We start from the raw sequence: 27,042 nt of genomic DNA, 5'->3' as shown, positions 1-27,042 counted from the left end.
TGTAATGATGCAATGCCAAGCACTTGTACTCCTAGTGTGAGCCCCCTACCTGATTTTCAGCATAGTTTTACTAGACCTGCACTTAAATAAAACTAAAGTTAATCTTTTACTGTCTTTTCTGCTTTCCTAATCTTCATTCTAGTTTCCAGTCATTATCCATAATCAGTATTCTCATTCTCTTACTTTACTGTGTCTTGAGTGTAGTAATCTCAGGCCTTTTCCATTTGGTCATCTCCTGGCCCGTGAACTGCTGCTGCCTCTCCGTGTTGCTGAACTTGCTTACTGCTATTACCTTAGTTTCTAATGTTTATTGTAATGCTGTAATTACTTCATATAATGATGATCTTGAACTATATTCTGAAGTTCAGATCTAGGCAAAACTGATACAGAAAAGTAACCTGAAAATCTGATGCTGTTCATACTGGATGCCATGTTTGAAACCTTATGCAATTTATTTTATTAGGCCTGTAACAATGTAACTGTTGCTTTCAGCTGCCGTTTTAGGCTTTCAATTTCCTAGAGATAAAAGCCTTTAAGAAAATCAGTTTATGATGCTGGAAATAAAAATAAACTTTCCCAAAAATGTGAATAGAGAGATTAACTTCTGTAAAATTTATAAGATGTATTTGCACACTATTTTAGGAAGACACTGCCTCTCTTTTGTTTATTCCTCAGCAGAAATCAGACCAGTTTCTCTACATTTGTGTCTCAATATAGAACATACATAGATAGAGAGTCTGGTCTATAACATCAGTAGTTCAAGATTATTAAATCTTTGGCTTTAAAAAATTTTATTGTAGAAGTAAGACTGATATCTTGGCATCCTTTAGAGTATGCATATATCTGATGTATGCTCTCCTTAAAGTAAAGGCAGACTCATGCAGAATTTTTTAACGAAGAGCTGCAGCATTTCAACTGTAACGCTATCTTCTCTGTGTGTTAGTTCATACTTTAAAACATTATATTTAGCCCACATTTTCAGACTCGTTTTTTCCTTTTGCATTTATGAGGATTCAGTGATCATTTCAAAAAGAAAATACTTGCAAGCTGTATCGTATGAAATGCATGTAGAACTAGATGCATCCAAAATGTCAATGAAAGGGATACATAAATAAAGTTTGAAGTGGTAACTTTCTCTTCTAAGTCGCTGTCTTTATAACAACGAAGTCAATGTACAACTAAACTTTTATAATACAGATGATATTATCCAGAATGTCTCGAAGTGATAAAGTGACAAAGTAGTAAAAATCTTTTCTTGAAAAGATTTTTCTTTTTATAAGTGTCTATGTATCTGTTTTCCCAAAGAATAAAAGTAAATGTATTCTCCAGTCCTTGTTTACAACGTATTTGCTTCCAGAAGACAGGCAGTAAGAGAACATACCCTAAGACATTATCTGCTGCTCTGTGTTAATACTGATTGCTGAGTTTTCTCATGTATTCTGCAAATTTGTCTGTCTGTTTTCAAGAGATCTCATTGGAGCCCTTTATATTTAACTTGCCTTAACAGCTTGTGTAACTTTTTTATACTTTCTTTTTCTTAAGAATTTCTGAACCTTATCTTGTAGTAAACAGCGTAGAGAAAGCTGTGCTGTGCTAGAGAATTGTTTTGGGGTTTTTTTTCATATGAAATCCTTGTCACTTCTGACTGCTAAACTGCCGAAATCACTCATTTTTCCTGTGAGGCTTATATTCCTGAAATAAAATTTAAAAAAAAAAAAAAAAATCATAGCAGTACATCGAAATAGTACCTAGACATGGATGTTGTAAGGACATGTTCCTGTGCCACGGTCTAAACAAAGAGCAGCACGCCCTCCATGGCATAAAGGTGCTGGAAATACCTGCATCAGTTCCAGGGTCAGGTACTTCACAAGAAGTCAAGGTATAAAACCCCAACCTAGGCTGGTGCTTGCTAACTGGTGCTTCAGTTTTTCTTGTGGATGTCTATTACTTAGTGTGTAGCTGAAGTACAAGATTTAATATTTCTTCAGGGTTTTGTTGCTATGATGATTCTATGTATGTATGTGGCTAATCCCGTTCTGGTTTCTGACGGGTAATGTGCGTGTTTCAAATTTGACATTTATACCTAAATCTTTTACACGCTTGTTTTCTGGACACAACAACTTCCACCCCATCAAGGCCTGATGATTAGAACATCCAGATGGCTTAAAGAGGGTAGCATAAGGTATCTTGTCTCCACTCCCGTCAGGGGGGGTCTAGCATTTGGGGGCACAGCCTATAAGCTAAGGAGGTTAATCAGAAAAAGGATAAGCGCTTAGGAAGTGAGTGGGTCCAAGGCAGTCACGAAATTCGTCGTATCATTGCATGACCAAGCAGGATTTATTGTCGGGGCTTCTGTAAACCGCTGGTGCTGCTTTAGTCTCTGAGGAAGTACATATAAATAAGCATGTTGTTATTTCCCTATGATGCCAGTTTTGCCTAATAACATATTGAACATTCATTTAGTGTTTTGATACCTTGTGCATTAGAACTTTCATTCATTTATCCTTACTGTTTTAAGAGGCAAGGTTAAGTCAAAAGAATCTCTTTTCCATGACTAACTCCCCTCATGAATCATTGCAGTTTGCTCTCATGTGGTGTTCTTAGGTATGTCTTCGGGTGAACTTAAGGTTAAATAAAGCTGGGTATAAGGTTAAATAAAGCTGGGTATAAAACTGAAGGTCTTTTTCAGAGTAAAAATTCCCTGATGTGGGTTTCTGAACTTTTTTAATGCCCGTAGAATGGATTTCAGTTAGGACCATATATTGGAATACAACCTGTTTGATTTTGATTAAAAATTACGACCTATACCTCTTTGAGATTGGGATTTAAATCAGGATTAAAATATCCACTTTAATCCAGATAATTATTATGCAGCATTATGGGAAAAATGGGAAGAACTGCTCAGATTTACAGTACTACTCTTGAAAAGGAAGTTTCCCCGTAGATTGTAATACCAGTTTGTAGGTTTTTCTAGACTACAATCTCATTTGAGCACATACTATAAATAAGCATGTTTTAATCGATGACTGACAAACACTGAATTAATAGACCTTTTTTTCAAAGAAAGGATTTTGCCATGCTCTTCCATGCGTTTGCCCTAGGTTTGATTCCTGCAGTGTACTCTGTACAGAGCTACGACTCTAAACAGCTTTGAAACTGAATCTGCCATAAAAAGTAGCTGCTTGGCTGTTAAATAGAAGTGGTCTCAGCATATATGTGATGACACAGGTCTACAGTATTCCTTCTTGTAGATATTTCTGAGATGAAGCCCATGGCCTAGAAACATCAGTCATTTGGGACCTGCCTCCTTCAGAAACACTGCTACAAGTTGCATCTATTACAAAAGCTCAGGCTGTTGTTTCAGAAGTGTCTTCTCTGTTGGCTTCCTCGTGAGGTGCCCCAGAGCTTTCTAGTACTAGATTTCCACTGTTCCGAGTCTACTTTTCTCCAGATTTTAGAAGGAAGGAATAGATTGAAGGGTGCCTACTATAGGAGGACATATATGTTTCTATATTCCTGTGAGCGAACTTGTTAGCTGTAGATTTTAATATTAAATCATTGAATTTATGTTTACGTGAAAAAGGCTTTGGTAAATTTGGTCTTGTCTTGGTCTTTTGAGTAAATTAACTTTAATGCTGTGTTTTGAATTTATGTGATAATGTCTAAAGCAGCAGAGGGGGACTTAAAGGAAAAACTGAAAGAGATGATAGACCTTTTATTTTCTCTCTCACACTCTGTTTCTGGGCTTTTTTCATTCAAATGTCAGGACTCTGTTTGATCTGTTTGGAATACTTTAAGAGACCATATGCTGGTTACAAATAGCAAATGTGTTTCTGGACACTAGTTTTTGTCTTTCTTGTGAAAATACTGTGGCTGCCAGGAGACTGTAGTAGGAATAAACAGTGGCATCAATTGAGATTACAATAGTTTTGATGCCTCACGCTTGACTGCCTAAACTGAGGGAGGAGAAAATTGATTTGGAAGGGCAGGGGTGGATTTGAGTTATTTTTTGATAAATAGGGAGGAAAAGGGCAAAGAGATTTGTGGCTTAGGATGTATTCCTAATGAAGCTGAGCATAAGATGAGGAATGAGAGACTGTAGGTTGGAGGGAAGCAAGATCTGAGTTACTAGGGAATGAAGAGTGAACCCAAGAGAATGGAAAATGGCTAGAGAGAAAAGAGAGTAATATTTGTTTTAAAATAACGTGTACAATAAAATAAAAACAGTAGTTGGGAAGTGACTGCTTGTCTCCTTTAGTTTAGCTGTTACCCCAAAGAAGAACTGAAGGCCCAAAGACAGGGGCTTAAACTGGGGCATGTTTTAGATTTAATGGAGCCTCACTAAACTAGGGGGTCTGTAGGAAGAAGAGTTACAATTTTCAACTGCTGCATATCTAATTGTGATCCCTTAGGGAAATGTCCTGGTTGGGCTGGGACAGGATCCCAGCCCAGCCATGCCGGGCAGGCCGTTAGCCGTTTCAGCCAGCCAGGGCAGCTGCCCTGAGCGAGCTACAGGTGTAGCCCATCCGTAATGTCTGGTTGTTATAAAGGGGGAAGGTTGGCTGAAGAGAGGGAGCTCCTGTGGGAGTTCCTCCTGGGGTTCCTCCTGGGGTTCCTCCTGGGGTTCCTCCTGGGGTTCCTCCTGGGGTTCCTCCTGCTCCTCCTCTGGCCTTTCCTGAGGACTGCTCTCTGGTTGGCAGCGGCAACTCCGTATTCCTTTAGCTAAGTATATCTCTGCTGTTATTACTGGTATTTTCATTACATTTGTTGCGCCTCTACCCACAAGTCTGCTCTCCTTTCTCCTCATTCCCCTCCTTGGCTGGGGAGGGTTCGTCGAGTGCCAGAGTGACTGTTGCAGTTTAGCCCGGGGTACAGGCTAAACACAGGCAGCAGATTTTTTTAGTGTTTAAGATAAAGAGGTCGGGCTGGAGTCAAAGCAACTGGATTAAGAGCAGGTTACTTTTTCTTTTTTTAAATACTTCTAATCACTTGGTTTAGAAAAATCCTGTTGTTAAAGACTTAACTTTGTCATAATGGAGATAGTGCAGAGCCAGGCCTAGTGAAATACCTAGTATAATTCAGTCATTGATGAGTACCATTTGTTTGATGCTTTTCTGTTACAGCAGCCCAGGTATTCATTATAGACGCTTTCTCATAAAATGTTGCTTTTCTCTCTGCTACTGCATGAGGCATAAATAGTGCCAATGCCAAATATAACAATGACCCTGTTATGCCATGTTGCAATCAATGGTCTCTTTGCAAACTTTTCATAAGTTACTCTTTACTGTGCATTCAAGCACTAGATAGTACAGAGAGAAGGCAGGAAAAATAGCAAGATACTAAAAATGGAATAATATCAGGTCATGGATGAGGTAGACAGTGTGTTTGTTGTTTGGAACCTGTTTGATGCTATTTTTCCTGACAGATGTAAAATTGAATTTGTTATTACTGGACTGTAATACTTTGAGCAGTCAAATATGTAACACTGGGATACGGTTCTGGGGCTAAATTGAGTTTTTGTGTGGCTGAATGGAATGCCCATTTGGTTGGATTGAAAAATGTCATAAGGCTTTTTTTTTTTTTTTTACCCAAGCATTTCTGCCAAACGCGTACAGGAAGTGGCTTTGGCAGTTGTATCCGAACAAGTAACTTCATTTCCTGGAATCGACGTTTTGCAAAATGTGGACTTTAGGAAAGAAAGTGTAAAGAGGGATGTTAAGGGGTAGAGGAAAGATCACCTCTAAAAGCATCTGGAAAGAAGTTTGCCAAATTATCAAACTCCATTTTTTTTCTAGGTATAATCACAACAGCATTATATAATTTATTTTTTCAAATTGATATTTTCTTTATACAACAAAATAGTATTAAAAATCTATTGAGCAGATTTTTTTTTTACTAGGGTCCATTTTATGTCTGGGAAAAAGGAGCCAGAGTTTAGTGTTTATTGGCAAGGCAGCCATAAAGTAGTTCAGATACAACACATTCTTTTGTATGACCACACAGGTTAGAGGTCTATTAGGAACCTGGGGTTTAGAAAAGCTTCTATTTACTGCCACGAAAAAAAGGAAAGAGAATTGATGCTGTCAGGTATAATGTTCAGTTAAAAAAGACCTAAGTTGATGTAACATTAAACATATTCTGCTAAAAACATGAAAACTTTATCTGGCTAGTCAGGTGCTATTTTTTTATGCTTTTGCAAATTCATCTTTTTGTCCAACGTGCTGGGTTTGAATTGCCCTTTATTTTTTTTCCTTCTTTTTTTTTTTTTTTTTTCCTACTCTGTTAAGGTTACCGTCCTGAATATTTCAATAATGGTGCCTGAAACCTTCCTCGAAGTGCTGGGTAGCTGCCTAGAATATAAGCACTGTCTTCATCTTCCTATGCTCTTAATCTTAGGGTCAAATCGTGGATCTTTTTCAGATACTTGAAAAGCAGTAGTTAAAAAGTTGGTTTGTATCAAATGGTTTTTTACAGGGTTATTGTAAATGAGGGGCTATTTCAGAATTGTTAATAGGGAAAACAGTACATTGAAAAATGTAGCAGTGATGAGTCAGACGGGAATCTTGAAAAAATTACCGTTTTCTTATAAATAATATTGCAGAATCCCAAAGTTTAGAGAGAAAAGTAAACACAACAGAAGAAATCTCAGTGTCAAAAACTGCTATAAAGGTCACAGGTAATGGAGAAGTCAGAATGTATCACTTAATAATAGATTTAGTTGGGTACTAATAGAAAGACAATATATGGAACAATTTAGTATAACTGTTCACTTATGTAGAATTTGTTTCAAGTCATTCAAGGTTCTTACAATGGATGAAGAGACAAGAAAAAATGCTTTGGAAGCACTTCAGTGCAATAATTAAAGCACGAGTAAAGATAAGCAAACATTTTGTATACCTTTCCCAAATGGCAAAGGCTGTGCTTGCTGACGTAGATGGCAGCTGCTGTAAATTTGTTTTGGTGTGGAAGCTTTGCCTTTCCCTTTTTATTTTTGAATAAGTCTTTTAATATTTTAATCTTCATGTAATCATCTATTTTTGGTTTAGTAGTGTTCACTCTTTCATTGCTTACGCAGAGAAACTTCAGACAGTTCTCTTGTCTGCAGCTGTACTTGCTGGCTACTTGTTCCAGTCTTGTTATTCCGAAAGAAATGAAACTCCTTCTTAGTAAGAAAATTTCTTGAATAATATATGAGCTTCTGCCAACATTTGCCTTGATTTTTCACTGAGTACTTATGATAAAGTATATTGTCTGACTGATGTTGTTAGCTGGCTTGGAATCTTATTTTTGTTGTTTGTAGTATTTTTCCTCCGCGTTCACAGTTGTTTGCATGCTTCTACTGCTGTGTGGATTTAAATTGTAAATAAAACAATTCAGCTTCCATTGCATTATAGAAGTGATACTTTGCACTGAATAAGATCCCAGGCTGAGATGCAGGGCATCTGTTTTTTATTTGTCTTTATTATTTACTAAGTTTGTGAACTTATACAAGGGACCTCACCTCTCTGAACCAGTTTTCTCAACTGTACAATAAATTAGAGTGGCTTATCTTTCTTGATCACTTTGAGGTTTCATGTTCAAAAGCCAACTGTAAGTGCAAAATCTTGTTTTTCTAACATTGAGGAGCAGATGAAATGATTTGTGAAAGACGGTGAATTAGAAGCAGAAACCAATATAAACCCTTGGAACTCTTCCTTTTCTGTCAGCATAACTGTTGCAACACAGTTCTTGAAATGAGTTCTCTTTATTGATAGCTAATTTGTTTGGGAAGCTTTGTTGAAAGTCTGGGTTATGCTGGCTACTTAAAATTTTATGCAAGCATGGGTGAACATTTCTATTCATGGTATGTTTGATATTTATTGTAAACTCTAAAAGTAAGCTGAATACAAATACATTTCATGCAAAGCCATCTTTACTTGCTCAGTAAAAGAAAGTGGAGTAAAGCACTCAGAGTGACCTGGGAAAGTTCAGGGTGTTAAAATGATTGTATTTTTTTATTATGAATCTTTTATTCTGCAATACCTCCTCACTTTGATCACCTCTCTTTATTTATGCCATTTACATCCAGCTCTGGGGAGAAATAATTCTAAATATTTCAGAAATTTCCTTTAATCTTTAATTGTACAGAAAGACAATGACATCAGTTTGAATAATGGCCAGTGTTTGGAAACAGAAGGAGAATGTCTTGGTTTTGTATCAGGAGCATTAAAACAACTTTACATAAGGGAATACTAGAAGAAAAAGCCAGAGTTCCAGGCAGACATCCTTTAGGTTTTCGGCATGTTTATTTAATTAACTAAAGCCTAATACAAGAGCTCATGGCTCTAAGATACAGCACATTTAATATTAAAGTAAGCTTGTATGATGAGGAATTTCCATAATATATTGTCCCATTTTGATCTTAAGGAAATCAAGCAGTTTAAAGCCATCAAATAAACATAGTGTACTTGGCATTCAGGAAGAATTATGCTATTTATCTAGTGTTAGTCACTTATTTCAACAGTTTTCCACGCTGCAAAGCCACTCTTAATTCTATGTCTTGACATAAGCAGATTTAGAGCTACAGAGGTTATTGGTGCAAAAACTGTCTTTTGATCTTTTGGTGCACATTAATTGTAAAGTTCAGTTCATTACAAACTTTGGTTAAAAAGGAATCGAAAGAAGTAGCTTCTCACACTGGGATTTGTGCCAATATGAAATGGAATTTCACTCAAATACTTTACATGACATGATTTTGAGGGTTTTTGAATCTAAGAAACAAAAGTCAATAATGAAGGTGCAGAAGAACCCAGATTTCTTGGGGCTTTTTTTTATTCTCAATTTTAATACAATAGTCATGTATTAGGCACCATAAGAATAATTACAGTTTTCTCTTATGTACTGTGGAGACTATAGTCAGAATAAAGCTGACAATAAATAAGTAGGAGCAAACTCTCTAGAGAACATTAAGTGATGTGAAATGTGTTGCATGTTGTTGTGCAGTTGTATATGTGTGTTTATAAAAAAATTTCTAACATTAGAAGGCAACCCTCATTACTTAAAATATGTATTAGTTTTCTTTTATTTTGCTTGTTCATTGTCAGGAGGGAGAAAACTTTTGCAGCTCCATGCTTACCCACCTGTGCATGTATATGTATTAGCTGTCTGATTTCTGTGAATGTACTTGGGGGAGGATATATCAGTGCAAGTTTATTTGCAGAATCAGGACTTTAGCTTCTAAATTAATTTACTTTCATCAGAGTTGAGGATGGCAAAAAAAAAATGCGTAATCGTGTAGTGTAGATACCCATCTAATAGTAGGTGATCTGTAACTGCTATAACCTTTCGTAGGCTCATGGAATTTAAAAGATAATAGATGTTTCTATAAATAGTCATCCTCCTGTAAGATAAAAAGAGAAATGGTCAAGAAATTGCTAAAGATGCACTGATAAGTTTCTGGAAGACAAACATTCTGTGAATTATTATAAGCAAATAGTGTTGCCAAATCCTAGGCTTTATTTTACCCCACTGCAGTATCAAGTTGCTCTCTGACTTTTATTTCATGGGTAATGGTTGCTGCACATGCAGACAAGGAATGGTTGTTTTGCTGAATGTGGATATTCATTGTTATGGCGGCAGGACTTGCTGTTAGTGGGATAGACTACAGCAACCTGTAACTACAGGGTAGAGGCGACTTCCTGCCTCTAGGGACAACTTAAGATGGAAACTTCGTCAAAAAGTGAATTATTTCTACCATGGTGAGGTTTCAGGGATTAAATTTGGACTTCGTATGTACACTTTTGTTTCAAGATATTTGTAAACCCTGATGTGATTATTTCTAACGTTTTCTCTGAGGACAGAAAATAATGGGAATAGCACAGATCTTTTGGTCAATTTAGCAGCAATTATGAGGTCTTAGCTGTATCTGCCTATTCACTCTCCCTTTGGTAAGAGATAAATTCATCCTCTGCAGTGGACCTGCCCTCAAAGAAGGTACCTTAATCATTTCAGTGACTCAATATCCATGGTGGGATTTCACCTGCAGAGTATGGGGGAGTGGGAATTAATTGCCCAGTAATTTTACAGTGCTGGTAGCTTTTTGACTCTAAGCTCAAAATATAAAAATTTAAGTAGTAGTTCTTTATGAAAATGCATTAAGATATATTTAACACAAACGTCTCCAACTTTTCACAGCAGCCGGAGCCTAAACACTGTTCATGGTCAGTGTCAGCCCTGTGCTGCTTCCATGTTGTGTGCCTGAGGTCCTCAGGGGGAGAATTAATTTTTAATGAATATGTTCTGCTTTTGTTCCCCTTTATGTTCCTTCTTGGTTCTAGGAGCAGTACTGTAGTTACACATAAAAGGTGTTCCTCACTCACCATCCTAGAGTGGATGTACCATCCCCCAATAATGGATGTGCAAAGAGGAAAACGTCCAGGTGAACCCCAGGATTGAAGGGAAGAGGCTTTGAGATCAGGCTGCAAAGAGCTAGACATGCGGTGTAGTAAAGAATAATCCATTTTTAGATGTTTGAAGATGACATGACTGGCAGTGGGGAGCTCTCACATTCAGTTTCATTAGTTTAAAACCTAGGCATATCTATGTATTTGAGTGGATACTTTCACAATAATATTGGAAATCAAAGATTGTATTTCAGGTGAGGTTTTTTGGTTTTGTGTAATGCAAATTCTTTTATCTTTGTGATGATGCGATTTAAAATGCATGGCGGTGAAGTCTGGGAAAATGGCAGACAGAAATTGCACCAATGCTCAATTAAGTTTCCAAGCTCATCAAGTCACAATACTAGTCAGGGAACTTAACATTCCTGTTTTAAATTACACATTTAATTTAAAATGTAGAGAGTTTGAAGTAGGCTTCTAAATGAGATGGGTTATTAGAATCCTATCAGTGTTTTTTCCAAATGTTTCTCTGTCTTCTGTGAGGAGTGCCTGTGCCAAGAGGAATAAACAAGGATATTTGCTTGAATTCCAGAAATATTTCTGTTATATTAATTAAATTTTTCAAGCATTTTTATTTCCTTCAAGCAATATAAACTAGAGACACCACAAAAACGTGTTTGCTACCACATATTAATTTCAGTTTTGAGATAAGCAATGAGGTTTTTTGCTTGTATCATTTTGAGTTTACACATTTGTCCTTATACATAGGAAGTCCCAAATTTATCACACACAAGTTCTTGGAGGCCTTTAGCTGATACATAGAATTAGGTGGTGCAATACCTACTTTCATTGACCCTGATAACCCATTAGCCCAACTTTCTTCCATCCTCCTTCACGCAAACATGTGCAGATGTTCGGGTGTTGAGGTTTTTTTTAATTAACACTGGTTTTGAACTGCACTGAAACAGGAAGTTACAGATTTTGAGTATTCAATTTATTATATATCAGCACAAAGAAAGGGATACATCCCCATAGTTAACTTTCTGCAGTTGTCCTGTGGCCTTACAATGACAAATTTTGGTCTCTGTTGTGAAATTGCCAGGGCAAGTGTACTGTCATACCTAAAGTAATTAAAGAGGGGTATCAGTGAATACAGTCAGATGGTAGGAACTCTGTTGTCACACTAGGAACTTAGAAGCATGTAAGTAGACATTTGGTAACAATAATTAATGTCTTACTAATTTATAAAAATCAAATAGCACTAACTGCAGTTATGAGTTTAGGATCTAATGAATGAGCTGTTGCTTATTAGCTCAATTAACACATCATGGGTAAGATGCCATTTTTAATGTCATGTTTACATCTAAGACCTTTGGCTTAAATAAAGATATCAGACTGAGTCAATAGCTGAAAAGAGCCTTTTTGAGGTAATTGAAGTGTTTTAGAACAGGAAGTTAAAACTTTACCTTTTTAAATGAAAGTTGCAGGGAAATGTGGTTATGACTTATGAAACTATTTGAAGTAAATGTCAAGCAGAGAAAAATTACATGTGGTAAATGATAGTATTGATTACGAAATATCAAATTGATGTGAACTGGTAATCAATACTGTGAGATAATAAATGAGAAGGCTTGTAACCATCACACATGGGAGATTCAGAAGTAGCTTTCTAAGCAGGGTAGTGGAAGTGAGAAATTATAATTGTAAAAAGGAATTGTAAGGTAGGAAAGAAATGATCTTGCAGTTAGAAATTAGCCTGTGGGTATGAAAACTTTAGGGCTCAACTCATGTTGTCTCTGAGAGGATGTTGAAGGCTTGATTACTATTTCTTCATCATGATTGTTACATTGATCTTATCCTGTTTGATTTGGTGGAATGCTTGGCAGAGTGCCACTTCCCCTTTGTGAAGACATGCTGACTACTTCTGATGATTTTCTTGTCCTTCATGTGCCTAGAAATGGTTTCCAGGGCTAGTAGCTCCATCACCTTCCCAGATATTGAGGTGACACAGGCTGACCTGTAGTTCCCTGGGTTCTCCTTGCCCTTCTTAAAGATAAGGGTGATGTTTACTTCAGTCTTCAGACACTTCTCCCATTCACCTTGATTGATCAAAAGTTATCGACAATGGCCTCACAATAACATCATCCAGGTCCCTCAACACTCATGGCTGCATCCCACCAGGGCCCATCGACTTATGTGTGTCCCACTTGCTTAAGTATTCCCTGTCCTGATCCTCTTTCATGAAGGGTACGTCTTCCTTAATCCAGACTTTCCCCTTGGTCTCTGGGACCTGGGAAAACTGAAGGTGACCTTGCTAGCAGAGCGAGGCAAAGGTGGCATTCAGTATGGTAGCCTTTTCCATGTCCTGTGTAACTGGGTCCCCCGCCTCATTCATCAGGGGACCCGCATTCCCATGGCCTTCCTTTTGTCACCTACGTACTTAACAGGAGCCCTTCTTGTTGTCTTTGACGTTAAGCCATTTTTTCCATGTTACACTTTATGGAACCCACTACAAGAGTGCAACAGTTAAACATTAGCCTAAGATCAGTACCTGTATGTTTAATATACAGCTCACATAAAATCAACATGAATTTCCAGTGCCACTGGAAACAACAAATCACTTCAGGCTTGGAAGGCAAAAGAATTTCAAGAAAAACAAAGGGAAGATACCTCATTCTTTGCTTCTTCCTACAAAATTAAAATACTGGTGATGGAAATGATCTATTACACTTTTTTTTAACAATTTTTAGCAGCATTATAAAGGTCTTGATATAGGTGCATTCTGGTATCCTAAAATTTTGACCCTCTGATATACTTTTTTTTTGTCACAAGACTGTTACTACTTAAAAGCTTTTCCATTTTGATTAATTTATCAGTATTTCCATAGAGCCAGGATTTCTGTTGCAAACAATGATTGCTAATGGCTATAACTCGAACCCATGTGAAATTAAGTAAACTTGCTGTGGTATATTAAGAATGTTCAAATTAAAATTTGTCCTTCTGCTGAAGCAATCTGTTTCTGAAGATTTTATTCTTAGAATATTGAAAGTAAATGGTATTGATGAGTTTTGTAGTTTTTTCCTTAAAATTCTAATGTGGATGTTATTTGTTGTCATTGTCAGCAAGAATGGATTTGAAACCTGAGCTATTTGTTCTAATTTATCCTCTTTTTAGCAAGTAGTAGGATTTTGGTAAAGTTAACTTAAATATAGCTGTATCTTGCATTTTTAATAAAACCCTTCATGAATGCCTCTACGCTTTATTTAAACCTCCGCAGTCTTCTAGACTATGTCAACGTTGATTCAGAAGACAAGTACGCTTACAATTTTGTTTGACAAAAATGGTTTAAAAAAAGAATGCATATAGCATTCAGAATCTTTTCTTTTTACAGTGTGCAAAGATACAGTGTTTGCTTTACTATGCAATCCTTCAAGATAGATTTAAACTTTTTAAATTTTTTTTTGCATTCTAAATAAAATAGATATGGTCACAAGTTTTACAAAGTAAAAAGCCTTTAACAGCTGGGGAAAGTCCAAAATAATGAGCTGGATTCTTAGCTAAGGGGAGCTAAAAGTTTTGTAAGAACAATTTGATAAAGTTTTGAAAAGCTGAACTGAAAATTCAGGGAAGAAGTTTTTGTGTATAAGTGCAGGTCCCACTGTTATCTCCTCCTTTCCTACTTTGGCTCCTATTTCAAAACAGTTGCAGATATAAATGGGGAAAAAAATTATATATGTTACAGGTACTAGTAATAACGACTTTCTACATGCACTACCAACTACTTAGGCTTACTAAAATGCACCCTTTCTGTAACACGAGATGAACAATGTGATTAATTGCATAGAGAATTCAACCACTTACGGTCAGTGTAGGTGTTTAAGAGCTTGAAGGCACCTGAGCAAAGTTACATGAGTGTTCTCTAAACTTCTGCAGTTGTACATGCACAGGACTCCCAGTTTGATGCTGAAGTTCTGGATCTTATCCCATGCCTAGAAGTTCTCAGTTCTGAGATTAGTTAAACCTCCTGAAGGCTCAGTTATGTGTGTATGTTTAGAGTACATTTAATATACACTGACTGCTTTGACCATTGTTATTTAAAACATCAGCAATGACATGAGAAAGCGGGGATGCTGTACTGTAGCAGTTGCAGGACTTGTTCAGGAAGGGAGAAAATGCTTCTTCAGTAGCTGAGTGCTTGAAATCTAGTGTGCTCATGGCTGAGGAATAGCATGCCTCGTTAATTTTTAAAATCTGGACAACAGTACGCAACAGGCTACCATGTTCATTCTCAGAGGTAAACTCCAATAAAGCTTCAATGAAGCAAGAATCAAAGTTCATTCTTTCACAAAGAAGTTTCTCTAATTTCTTAATTGCTGATTTCAGCTGCCAAAAGCTATAAGTGATGGGATTGGTAAAACTCATTCATCTTGAATGTAAATAAACAGTAAATTTTTGAATTAGTTAATCTAGGTTGTTGACTGGCAAGAAGAGACAGCTTACCATGGTAAGTTCTCTCATGGTTTCTTCTCTCAACTCTCTACCCTATTGTTTCAGTGCTGCTGTTCCTGCCTGGAAACAAAAGACTAGTTTCTCATGAATTGGCTTCTGCACTCCTGTAGTTTATAGCCTGAAATATTAAAATAGCCCTAAGCTGGTGCTAATTGACAGACTTTTTTTTTCTTGTCTAACTAAGACTTAGTCCATACAGACTTCTACTTCAGAAAACCTCAGAATCTTAATAAAGAAAAAAGCTAAAATATAATATGAAATGAAAAGTACAGTAAGTTTCCAAAACCAGATTGATGTTTATAACAAGATATTTTTCCTTTACTAAACTGCTCTGAAAATGAAATATGCCTCTCTTGTGGTTTATGGTGTTACGGACAAGATTGGTACTGGAGATGAATCTTCAGGCACCAAAAATACATGCAGATCTCTGCAGATGGCTCTAACAAAAACCTTCATTTGCATTTGGTTCAAGCTGCCATGACTTGATTGATGTAGGTTGTCATTTGGTAGAGCTCTTAGAATACTCTTATGCCACCATTCAGAGTCATTTTTCTAAACCTGAAAAAATACATGGAGAAGGAAAACTTAAATACCGTATCTGTCACTCAAAACAGCATAGAACATGTAAATGAGACAAACTTTGTTGCTAGTATTCTATCCTTCTTTTAAACATGTTGTTCTATTTGAAAAGCACAGACAAGTTTTTAAACATAAAAAGCTTCTTTTCAGGTCTAAAACAGAAGTGGTAAATGTTGCTACTGCAAATACAGGAAGGATGTCAAAATATATATTTAATTAGCTATTATTCAATCTTGACTGAAGTCTTCATCTTAAGCACAGCAGTCTAAAGTGGATAGGTGACTCGAGCTTAATGTATTGGCGCTTCTATTTAGTAAAAAGTTTACAACTGCATCAGCTGTTGAAGGGAACACGATTTAGACTACAAAGAGAGGGAAATGCACAGTCTATTTCTAATATCCAGTGTTCAAGGTAAATCGCACAGTGCAGTATATGTCCTTTTTAATGAGAAGTTATTTGAAATGTGTGATTCCAGCATAGGCAAGAGTGAATCTTTATTTATTTAGAAGTGGCAGCACCATTGGGTGGGTCTCCTAAAGTTCTTGTGGGTTTGACTTCATATTTTCCTTTGTATCCACCCCCGGGCTGCTGCCAAGCCTACCATGCTTCATTTCAGGCTCTCTCTTTGTACCTACTAATTAAGGACTTTCAATATGTGTATGTATTATACAATCAAATATGATCTCACAGGCAGATTTAAAGAAGTAAATGGTTGCAAATAGTAGCTGAAAATAATTTTTTTCTCTTTTGAGACATACAAGCTGTCATATGTGAAATGTAAAATACTGCAATAATATTGGTATCAGAACACGAGAAAAACTTGGTTGTATCAATAGATACACTGCTTTGTTCCTCACTGCTGATATCTACAAACATTTTGTTCATCTGTCTGTGCCCTCAGCTCCTCTGCTCCCGCTTTGACTTTAACTCTGCTGCCCATTGGCTCTTCAATGAAGTTATAGAAGCATAACTAGGTAACATAAAAGTAGGGACGCCGTAAGTCATTAATGCTAGTGCAGGTGTTTTTGAAGTCATGCTATGTAATCTCGGAAATTATTAGAATCCACAACTGACAAACAGGACCAGACCAAAATGATCCTGTTACCTGAGTCTAGCACATCCTAGGAAAACATGTGCTCTATCAGGTGAAGGTCATGACAGTATATTAAGTTGCTATTAACCGTTTTGTTTTATCCTGTAATTCTCACTAGCATTGTGCTTTGCAAAGTTTGACAGGTAGACAAACCAGTATACTAATTTTCCAGAAGAGGAAAATGAGGGAACTAGATTTCAATAGTCTCAATGTTTTCACACTGAGATCACACTAAGGTTCAATCTGGTATCAGGTGTGCCATATATCAGTCAGGAGCCTAAAATTGTTTTTATGTCGTTAGGCACTAAAGGTCAAGTGGCTTTTTGTTGTAAAAGTAGAGCTATTAAAAACATATATCTGGGTTAATATGAAAAATTTTTCTTATCTGTACTGTTACCTGAGATTTCTTTAAAATAATGAAACTGAACAAAGTCAACATGATTAAATTCAGCTATCATATCCCATTTGGAGTTTTGTTGTTGTTGTTCTGTGGTCTTCGACTATCTTAATAGTCAACTTCATCTTGTTTTAAATTAAGTTGCATTTAACTTGTGTTTTTGAAATACATGCCTTGAATATTTGCCTTGCTAATCCTGCAGAGGAATATTAATTAGTGTAAAAACCTGCCCCTAATGGGATTCTTGTAAGTGGTTGGTTGCTGGGTTGTTTTTGGCAGCACTTCAGTTGAACTTTATATAAATTGACTTTTGCAAAGTTGGTATTGCACGTAACATTTCTTTTGTGTTCTTTTATTTCCGTATTCTTGAAGCAATCCCATTTTTAGTGATCACATATCCTCTAACAGTATTCGTTGCAGTAGAAATGGTACTTGTCTTTGATTTGTGTCCAATGTACTCCTGTACAAGTTTGTCCTTTGCTGTTAAGCATTTACAGTGTTTATTTAGTGGTGATTTCTGTTTATAAATTATTTCAGCATATATGGAATAGTTTGTCTTGTCAATCAATTAATTTCCTGTGGATAAGGAGATGCCTAGGTAAATGGCCCGTGCACCAATTAACTCAAGGGTTTGCATAGTAGAATTTTTCACTTGTGGAGTGCAGTCCAACCTGCCTAGATCAATGTTCAGTACCACAATAAACGTGCTCACAGTCTCAAGTAACTCCTCATTTTCCCTTCTTTCTCCCCTGTAAACAAACACAGAAACTCCAGAGCCAGGGAAATTAAATTATGCCAGTGTTTTATTTAGTTCATTGAGTTTGAATATTCTGGTTTTCCTCTGAGACTTTTAACTTTCCCAAAGACTGTTTTGCAGTCCAACACCGCAGGGGTACCATGAGCAACCTTATTTTATGTCTTTCCCATTTTTGAATTGCAGTCTAATGAAGGTATCCATATGTAACACACGTGCTTTTCAGGAAGAATTTAGATGGGCTTTACAGTGGGGAAGTACTTCTGGTGTATTGGGTTTGGGTTTGTTTTCCTGTTCTTCAGTATTTATTCTTTGTTGATTCATTATTCCCAAGAATCTAGTCTTTTCCATTATGAACAGATGGCTATGATATCTTGAGGGATCCTGTTGAAGTTGTAACGTGTTGTGCTTACATGCAAACACTTCTAAAACCTTAGTCTTATTACGATGACTTAAGAAATAATTTGTCTGTACTTTCAATTGGAAGTGTCCTTTGTTCATTTTTGATAATCAGAGGAACTACATAATAGCATGAACAGGCTGACAGTCTTTGTAAGCATGAAAACTCACAATTCACACTAGCTGCCATCCTGAAATTCTTCAGACAGCGCTCACTCGAGTGAGAGCTTTCCCGAGCTAACGGGCCTTGTTGCTCCTTTTGATTTCAGTGGAAGAGTTGACAATTCTTGTCCGATAGGGCACTTTGTAGAAATGGAAAGACAAAGTCTTCTACTGTGAAAATATAGTTTCTGCAAAACAGCTATGTGGGCAGATATGTAGACAGATGCCTTTCTCATCAGAAAACGTGGTCTGAACAGCTATTCCCAAGAGTTTGCTTTTGTTAACAGCCTTAATGTTCCTCCCTCACAAGAGCTCAACTTGCAGCCTTAAGTCTTCTCTCCTGGAGAGTTGTTTTCAATTCTTTTTGCAGGTTAAACTGGCAGCCTCTGGCATGAGGGCTGCTGGAACCCTCTTGGAGCTCTCTTACTAGGACCAAAATATGGTTACAAGGTGGGGTTGTGAGGAGACACTGTGATTCTGCTTTCTGACAGAAAAGATACCCATTTCATGCTATTGTTTGACAGATTTTTCCAGACTTAACTAGAGCAATGTAAATGCTTTCAGTGGGTTTCATGCATTAAATGTTAAGAAGGTCTTCTCCCTCTGAGCAATAAACCCTTTTTCAAGAAACAGATTAAAAAAAAAAAAAGGTGGCCAGACTCAGCACCGTGGAAGTGCCATTTCCAGTTTGAGCACTCCTGAAACCTTTATGAAAAACACTAAAATGAAGTCCTTTAAGGTTGTCCGGTATTTATAAACTGGGACCAATAAAGCAATAGGATTTGTGGGTGTTGGATACATTTAAAAATCAGTGTGGTCATTTGAATATGTAGCACCATGTTGGATCACTTGTGGGAACAAAATAAGGTCTAAGTTTATACACTTGCATGCTCTTACCTACTCGGATATAGTCCTTGAATAATCCCAGTGGATACTAGTTAACTTAAAAATAGCATTCAGCCCTATAATTTCTCTGCTGGCAGTTGAGCATCCAGTGCCACACTATACCCTACATGTTCCTTTAACTTATTTTCCTTAAAGTTTGTGAGTCACTAAACAGTTGTTCCTTAGGATGGCTGTAAGTAGCATTTGTAGATGTAACAGCATAGAATAAATGGTCTCTAAGTTAGTTAGTGATAGAATAGGATGACTGATATCTGCCAGGGGCTTCTACCTGCTGTAGGCATACAACTGAGTCTTGAAATTGCTTTGATCCTTTCGTGACACCTCAAAAAGTAACCAGCCATATCCAAAAGCCTTATTACATTTTTGCATAGTGTATTTTGAATTATTACTGATTTAATTACCATTATCAATACTACAGCAAGCTTTGCATTTCTTGGTCATTTCAGCTCTCGTTGCTCTAGCTCAGAGCTTGAGTCATCATTGTCATTCTGACTTTTCTGACTCGTTCAGTGGGACAGCTGTAATGTGCACATTTTAAGAGAGGAGCCCATTGAACTGAAATTTTTTACTTAATGTGAAAGCTGGAGTGCACTGGATAGGAGTACAGACTGAAATCAAACTTTCAATGAGAACATTCTTAAACATTCAAGTTCAGGATGTGGATCAAACCTGAATTTTCCCAAAATTTCAGCTATTTGAATTTGGTATAAACAATGATGGGTTTGCTGTACATTTCCCGTTGTGAGTTGGGCACGTGTGCGAGTGCTTTACTAGTAAAGACTATTTACACAACCTAATGGGAAAGGTATAAATAAAATTAAGTGGATCACTTTTTAATGGAACCCTGTCAACCCTAGGGAACCCTGTGCTTTTTCCAATGATCTGAATAATTTTTATGGTAATGATTATTCCAATTCACACTGTAATGACTTGCTGACATGTATTTCCTGGTTCTCATCCTGTAGGATATGATGATTCTTCATTAGATAAGAATTTTCAAATATTTGTTTTGTAACACTATGCCGTGGTATTAAAGGAGAGGAGAAATTCTTTTCTACAAGTCTAACAGTTTTAGCTGAACTGTTGGACTACCTTGCCAAAAATGTGTTTTCATCAACAGTTTCTTCTCTCAAGTCTGCTTTTATTCATATCATTTATATTTTGCTATACATAGGTTTCAATTTACAGCTAGAGAAAAGCAGAAATTCAATAGCACCTTGTTTTAAAGGAACATCTAGCTTGTTTGTTTGAATTAGGCCCAGGAGTAACAGCATGCCAATAATGTTAGTGCACCTTAGCACTTGGAGGCCGTTTGAAAGAGGGTGAAAGTACTTTATGCAGTTATACATTATGTAAGGAAATGTGAAATGGCAACAGCATAGTTGAAGATACAACATCAACCATGGGCAAGGAAGACACAACCACTCCACCCCATTTCCAACATTTCTTGCAGGCTTTTACTGGTATTAACATTGCTGTATTACCTTATTATCATCCTAAACACTTCTGTCATTATCCACAAGCTGCAACATTCTTCTGTAGCTGCTTTATGCCCATATTATGCTGAGTCTTAATTGTCCTTTTTAAGCTACTTTCCTTAGATAACACTTTCAGAATTTTACTACTTCATATACTTCTGCATTTGCTTAAAACAGATTGTGTAAACCAGAAAATTTCCCCTTCCTAAGGATTCTGGGGAGCTATTTTTGTGTGCTTTGTTTGGCTGCACAAATCTTCTTCCTCTTAATGTAGTGGTGGAAAATGATTATCAAGTTACCTTTAATTTTGGTTGATGCATTTCTGCCAGTCAGAAGCAACAATCACTGTAATAGTTTTGTTTTCCAAACCTACTTCTACTGTTTTTTGCTTCTACTCTTAAAGGCAACACATTGCCAGAAGGGTTAAATGCCTTACATTGCAGTGTTACGTATGAGTAAGGGTGTTTCATTGTTTATTTTAGACTCCACCATGAATTTCATCCAGGCTTTCTGCGCTTAATATAAACTTTTTCTGCAACTAAAGCAATTCTAGAGGGTCAATTCAGGCTGCATATTAAAATTAGTGCTAGTGATGGGATGAATGTGCTATAAAATTCTGCTTGCAAAGCTGCCTGTTTTTCTTTGAGGCGAGCATGAAACATGAACATTATATTCTCAGGTCATCATCACAGCAAAATATATTTTCCTCAATTCTCTTGCTCCTTTGGATCACACAGCAGTGAAGACTGCACTGTATCTTTCTTTGATTTTTCTTATTCAAAAAGGGTGGAGCATTTCTGCATGCTTTGCCATTCAAACATTCCTGGTGTTTCTATTTTCAACTCAAAATTTTTAAATTAGTAACAGATGTGCTGATTCTTTTGGCTGAAACAGGGGGCAAATTTTTCTACTATATTTTTTAAATAAAGTTTTTTAAACTTTTACTGATTATTGAACCTGCAGCGCTAATTTTTGTTACTAACCTTCACTGTAAACAGTAGCTTATGCCACAGAAATCTCCCTGAAGTCAGTGGGGAGTAATCCTGACGATGTAAGTATGATGAGGGGCAGCAGAACATATTTGGACTGACTATATAGAGCTCATGGAGATAGACCCCAATAACGTGTAGCATCCCAGTACTATGTATCCCAACCTGTTTAGGAATATTTTGTTAATGTATCATCCCCACTTACACCGAAATTGAAAAGGAAGTATCCTGAAAAATAATTGGCAAACATGCATACATATGCTATTGGTAACGCTGGTCCATTGACACAAAACATACAGAGAACTCTTGCGCAGCAGAGCTGCCAGGAAACTTTATAGCTCTTGTGAGCAATGGGTTTGGGGGTCTTGATAGCTCTGAAGCAGGAAGGCAGGCTTGTGAGTAGGACAGAAGAAAGACTCTCCAGGAAAAAAGAACTAAGGAGCATCAAATTCCAATTTAAAGAATAACATTTTGAGGTTTAAGTTGCAACCATGATGTTGAATTACAGGGGGAGTTATTTTAAAGTTTTCACACAGTTGGAGTGTGAGGTTCCTCCCCCTTTCTGCTCCTGAACTCTCTTCCTTACTGTAATTTGTTTCAGTACAAATCTCATCCTTTCTCTTTGCTTGTTTGATGTTTATGTACTCATAACACAGATGCTGATGTGATCTTTCATTCTCCTTAAGCCTTTGAACTTTTTTGTTAATGATAATACAGATGTATGATTTGTTACCTGGATCTGTATAGATCATCTATCAATGAGAACTAATAAATGATAGAGACTGTAATACTTTTCCATAAAGATTTTTAAAAAGGTTTGAAGGCCGGATAGGTCTTGACCTTCTAGCGCACAAAAGGAGACAAACACCATGTTGAAAGTGTAAAAGGCAGGAACCAACCATTTTTGTAAGCAGAATACCTGCTTCACGTTCACTTAATGAAAAACATTCACTAATACGTAATTGAAAGAAGCCTAAATTTTTTTCTTTTGAGAATACTGAAAATTTTCAAGGTATGTTTAGAGGCCAATATGAAGCAGGGCCGAAAGAAATACAGAAGTAAATTGCAGTTTGCTCTGAAAATGCCTCTGGCTCACACTTAAGAATATTTCACATGTGTTAAGTAGTTCAAAATTTGGTTTTACTTGTGAACATTAAGTTGTCTTAAGAAATTATACAGCTCAAACATTCAGACTTTAAAGAAGTGAAACTAAAGTAATTTGTAAGATAAGAGAAATCTGGGTGCTTTGAGACCCATGGGATGACTTGCTATGTTTGTATAAATAGGAGTTAAATAAATGCAAAATATCTGTCTTTTGATGACTCTGAAGTAGTTCCTTTTTTTTTTCTTCCTCTGGGGGCAGGAGGACAGATGTCACTTGCGTGCCAGGAAGCTTTTGAAGTTTTCCAGCGGGACCACGCTAACAGTATAACCATTGAGGACAATAAACAGCTTCTAAAACAGAGGTGAGTGTCGCAGCGAGATAGAGCTGGAGGCAGACATCCGAGCGTTTATTATGTGTCTGGGTAGAAAGGCGTAATTTTACACCAGACATCCCAGGCTTCTATTGAGAACTTGGTACAGAAACTTCACCATTTCTTACTGGGGCCATTTCGTATTCAGAAAACACTGAGTCGTGACAGAACAAAAGCCTGGAGAGGTTATGCAAGTGGCGTGAGGAATCTTAGTGCATATTTCCTCTGGTTTTATTTGTCTTATCTTCATAGCCACGTTGAAGCAATGTGGTAATGGCATTCATGATCATGAATTATCTAGAGGAAGTAAGATCCATGTGACTGAATCAATTACTGCAATTTCCATTGTCAAAAATGCTTTACTGGCTTCGGCACCGAGTTGGACGGTAAGCTAGGAGATGGTTAACATATGCTTTTGTCTGTTGTTCCGAACGAGTTTGCCAAGTGATTTTTAGCTTCTCTCTGCCAGTTTTGCACTCAAAACCAGAAATAATACTTTCCTCCTCCACATTTATTGTTAATGCTGGCAAAAAACTTCAAAATCTTCCCGAGAAGATGGTGAAAATGGCAAAACTTTGAAAACATGAATTTCCATGTAGAAGTTTTAAACATCTTGGAAATTAAACCACCACCATTTGTCCATGTTGATTGGATAACAGTACTGTTTCAGTGTCAGTTTTTCAAGTGTTAGCCCTCCTTGTACTGTAAGAGAAATGCAAGATTTTGAGACTAGAGATGGCCAAAGCAGATCTCTCAATCTACCCTTGTAACTAACATTTCTGCTAACAGTTTGGGATTGGGAGTGTGGGTTTGGGGTGACTTGGTTGTTTGGTTGGGGTATTTTTTTTGTCCTGGGGTTTTCTCCTTCTCCAGATTTCTCCTGCTTTCTTGTGCTTTCTTAATAAAACAATTCTCCCACTCAACAGGCACAAAAGACATTGTTTTCAGGGTCACTGAAACATATTCATTTACCTCAGTGAAAGTGAGGCAAGAAATGATCGCCACATCTCTGACTTATTCAAGATCTTGCTATTTATCACTCTTCTGAACTGGTTAACTTTCTACCCAGGTCTGTAGCTTAGCCACAGGGACACAAATTGCCAAGGTATTAGATGTAGGTAAGAATTTGTACATTTAAATTGAATGTTTAGGAATGCCTTTTTTTCTGATCAATATGTTAGAGGATGCCACATCACTGCATCATCGCTACATCATTTATTACTCTGCAGTTATTTCTGGTGTTGCTGTCTATTGAGCAGAACACTTCATGGTCACAACATGATAATGGGAGCAATACAGTTCTGAACAACGCCCTGCATTTCCTCTAGTTAATCACAATTCTGCCGTATATTCTGTGTTTGTTATTACCACGAAGCAAACCAGTGTTTCCTTCTGGTTTCAGAACATGTAATAGAGATGGACAGAACCCACAAAGTCTGATGGCAGATTTGCTTTCCCTAAAGGACAAAGATTCAGACTAATGCCTTGGGTAGCCTCTGTAATGTGCATCAGCTGATTGCTGAAATCAGTGATAAAGTGAATGTTGATACTGTGGAGCCAGACAGGTTTCTCCTGCCATTTGCAGCCATTTTTAGCAAAGATGCCTATAGCTCCAAGTTCACCAAGTTCATTAGAATGGATTTATATCAAGTCCAGTCTGTAATTTGGAATGCAGCCTCTGAACTAGTTACACAAAAGCCCTGTTTCCCAGGCAGTGTTCAAATTGCACAGGAAGAAGTGTGTGGACACCACATGTTTTAAGGTTACCATAACTTTGCTTTATACGTAGGCCTCTCATGTTAATAATTTTGTTTATAGTTACATAACCACTTCTGTCATACCACAAACAGTATTTGGTTCCCAAATTACTTATTTTTAGCTGTCTTATTTTTTCCTCTGGGTATTTTGGGTAGACTTTCTTGACTTGCTAATTATCATAGAATCATAGCATAATTTGGGTTGGAAGGGACTTTTAAAGGCCATCTAGTGCAACCTCTCTGCAGTGAGCAGGGACATCTTCAACTAGATCTGGTTGCTCAGAGCCTCATCCAACCTTGAATGTTACAAGTGATGGGGATTCTACCACCTCTCTAGGCAACCTGGGAAAACAGTGTTTCACCACCCTCGTTACAAAAAATTTCGTGCTTGTATCTAATCTAAATCTGCCCTCTTTTACTTTAAAACCATTACTCCTTGTCCTATCGCAACAGGCCCTGCTAAAAAGACTGCCCCCATCTTTCTTATAGGCCGCCTTCTGCACAGCCTGTAGCTGCACTCCAGTCACAATATTCGTCCCACCAAATTTCAGTAACGGCAACTGGGTTGTAGCTTTCTAGCAGCGTGGTGGCTTCCAGCTCCTGCTGCTCGTTGCCCACGCTGCATGCGTTGGTGTAGAGGCACTTCAGTTGGGTTGTTGGCCATGTCACCTGCTTGGAGGAACACCTGGTGTTTCCCTGTTGGCTCCTATTACCTCAGGAGCCCCTGGCTCATCTCCATAAGACTTCAAGTGTGCGTTATAACTTTCTTTAATTGAACGGTGAACTGCCAGTGAGCCTGGTTGGAAGTTTGGCTGTGAAGGTTGCAACTGTTGCTTGGGCTCTGAAGTTATTCATGTAGATGTCAATATATAGTCATACATATACAATACACATTTTTTTCTGTAACTACCTGTGTCTAAACAATCAAATGTAATTGGTCAATTAAATCAAATCCTGAAAAGCATTTGTCTTGTTTAAGAAAAACATATATAAAAGAAAAACTGGTTTTGACGTGAAACTTTTCACCTGCTACTTCAGAGCTCTTTACAGGGGCAGTAGCTCAGTGTTGTACCTCAGTACCATCTCTGGATTTAAAAAGTGGGGAAGCTTATATAGTTGAGGATAATTTCTCTCTGAAGTTCGTTTACTGACTGTTCAAGTGAAAGACAATAGATTTGAGCTATCCTGTTAGGACAGTTGCCTATGGGAAGTGGCTTTGTAAGATAGAAAAGGTGGTCTTCTACAGCTTAGTTTGCAGTTAATACAAAGCAATTCTTTCATTTCTTCCTTCTGTACATTAATAACTGCTGCCCTGCTTCAAAAAAAAAATCTGTGTTTTTGCCCAGACAGAATGAGATTCCTACAATTTGGACTTCCTATACCTGACTTCCAGAGACCCTAATAATACCCTGTTTCTCAATGCAACCATGTTGTCTTGGCATTCTTTCTCTACGAAGGAGAAAAATGCATCTCATTTTCTGGTGAAATACACTACCAAGAAATCTTCCCACCTGAGCCACTCCAATGTAACACTGCATACTACATGAATCTTTTAAATCCCATTCTAGTCAACATTTCCAGTAGTAAAATTCTACTGAGCTTACAGATGTGATATAAATCTAATTTCCATTTTGTTCTGTATTAATTTTTTCCACTTTCTTCTTTCCTTCCTTTCTGTGTTTCAGCTGGTTAGCAGCTGACTTGTTTCTTCAGTACTTATGGATGACTTTCATGGAAATGATGAGTTTCACTTAAGTCACTTGTAATTTCTAATAATTAAAAATGACTTTATGTTCATTTTTTCACTGAATGTCTCCATTCTGTCACTAGACAGCCTCTGAGTTTGGTTTGGTTTGGTTTACATTAGGAGTTAGCGATTTGTTTTTCAAACTGTTTATTTTCTAATTACTGGCATTTGTATCCAAGGAGAGAAATCTTTGAAAAACACTTGTTCTGCTAAAATTAGTGGCTAAATTCACTTTGGGGTCTTATCATGAAATAATTATCTTGTAGGTAACAAAGTCATGATTTGGCAACTTGAGCCTTTCTATGGAGTGGTGTCCGTGTAGGATACTTTTATCAGCTAAGAGTATAATTGTTCACTCATCACTATTCATAGCAATATCACCTTTTTATTAGAAGACTATCAGAAATAGCCTTTTCCC

At 37.1% G+C, this 27,042-nt stretch overlaps 1 protein-coding gene across 1 annotated transcript in view; it reads left to right on the top strand.

Moving 5' to 3' along the window:
• KIF6 (kinesin family member 6) overlaps positions 1-27,042 on the top strand; it is a 167,311-nt gene that overhangs the window by 82,858 nt on the left and 57,411 nt on the right. The window contains exon 14 of the mRNA XM_086482232.1: positions 23,009-23,111. Coding sequence (XP_086338358.1) covers positions 23,009-23,111 — 103 coding nt within the window. The remainder of the gene's footprint in view (positions 1-23,008; positions 23,112-27,042) is intronic.

This window comes from Leptosomus discolor, chromosome 2 (genome assembly GCF_034619465.1).
Source record: "Leptosomus discolor isolate bLepDis1 chromosome 2, bLepDis1.hap2, whole genome shotgun sequence".
Taxonomy (NCBI): Eukaryota; Metazoa; Chordata; class Aves; order Leptosomiformes; family Leptosomidae; genus Leptosomus; species Leptosomus discolor.
Note: the sequence above shows the minus strand (reverse complement) of the source record. Positions and strands in the feature narration are given on the sequence as shown.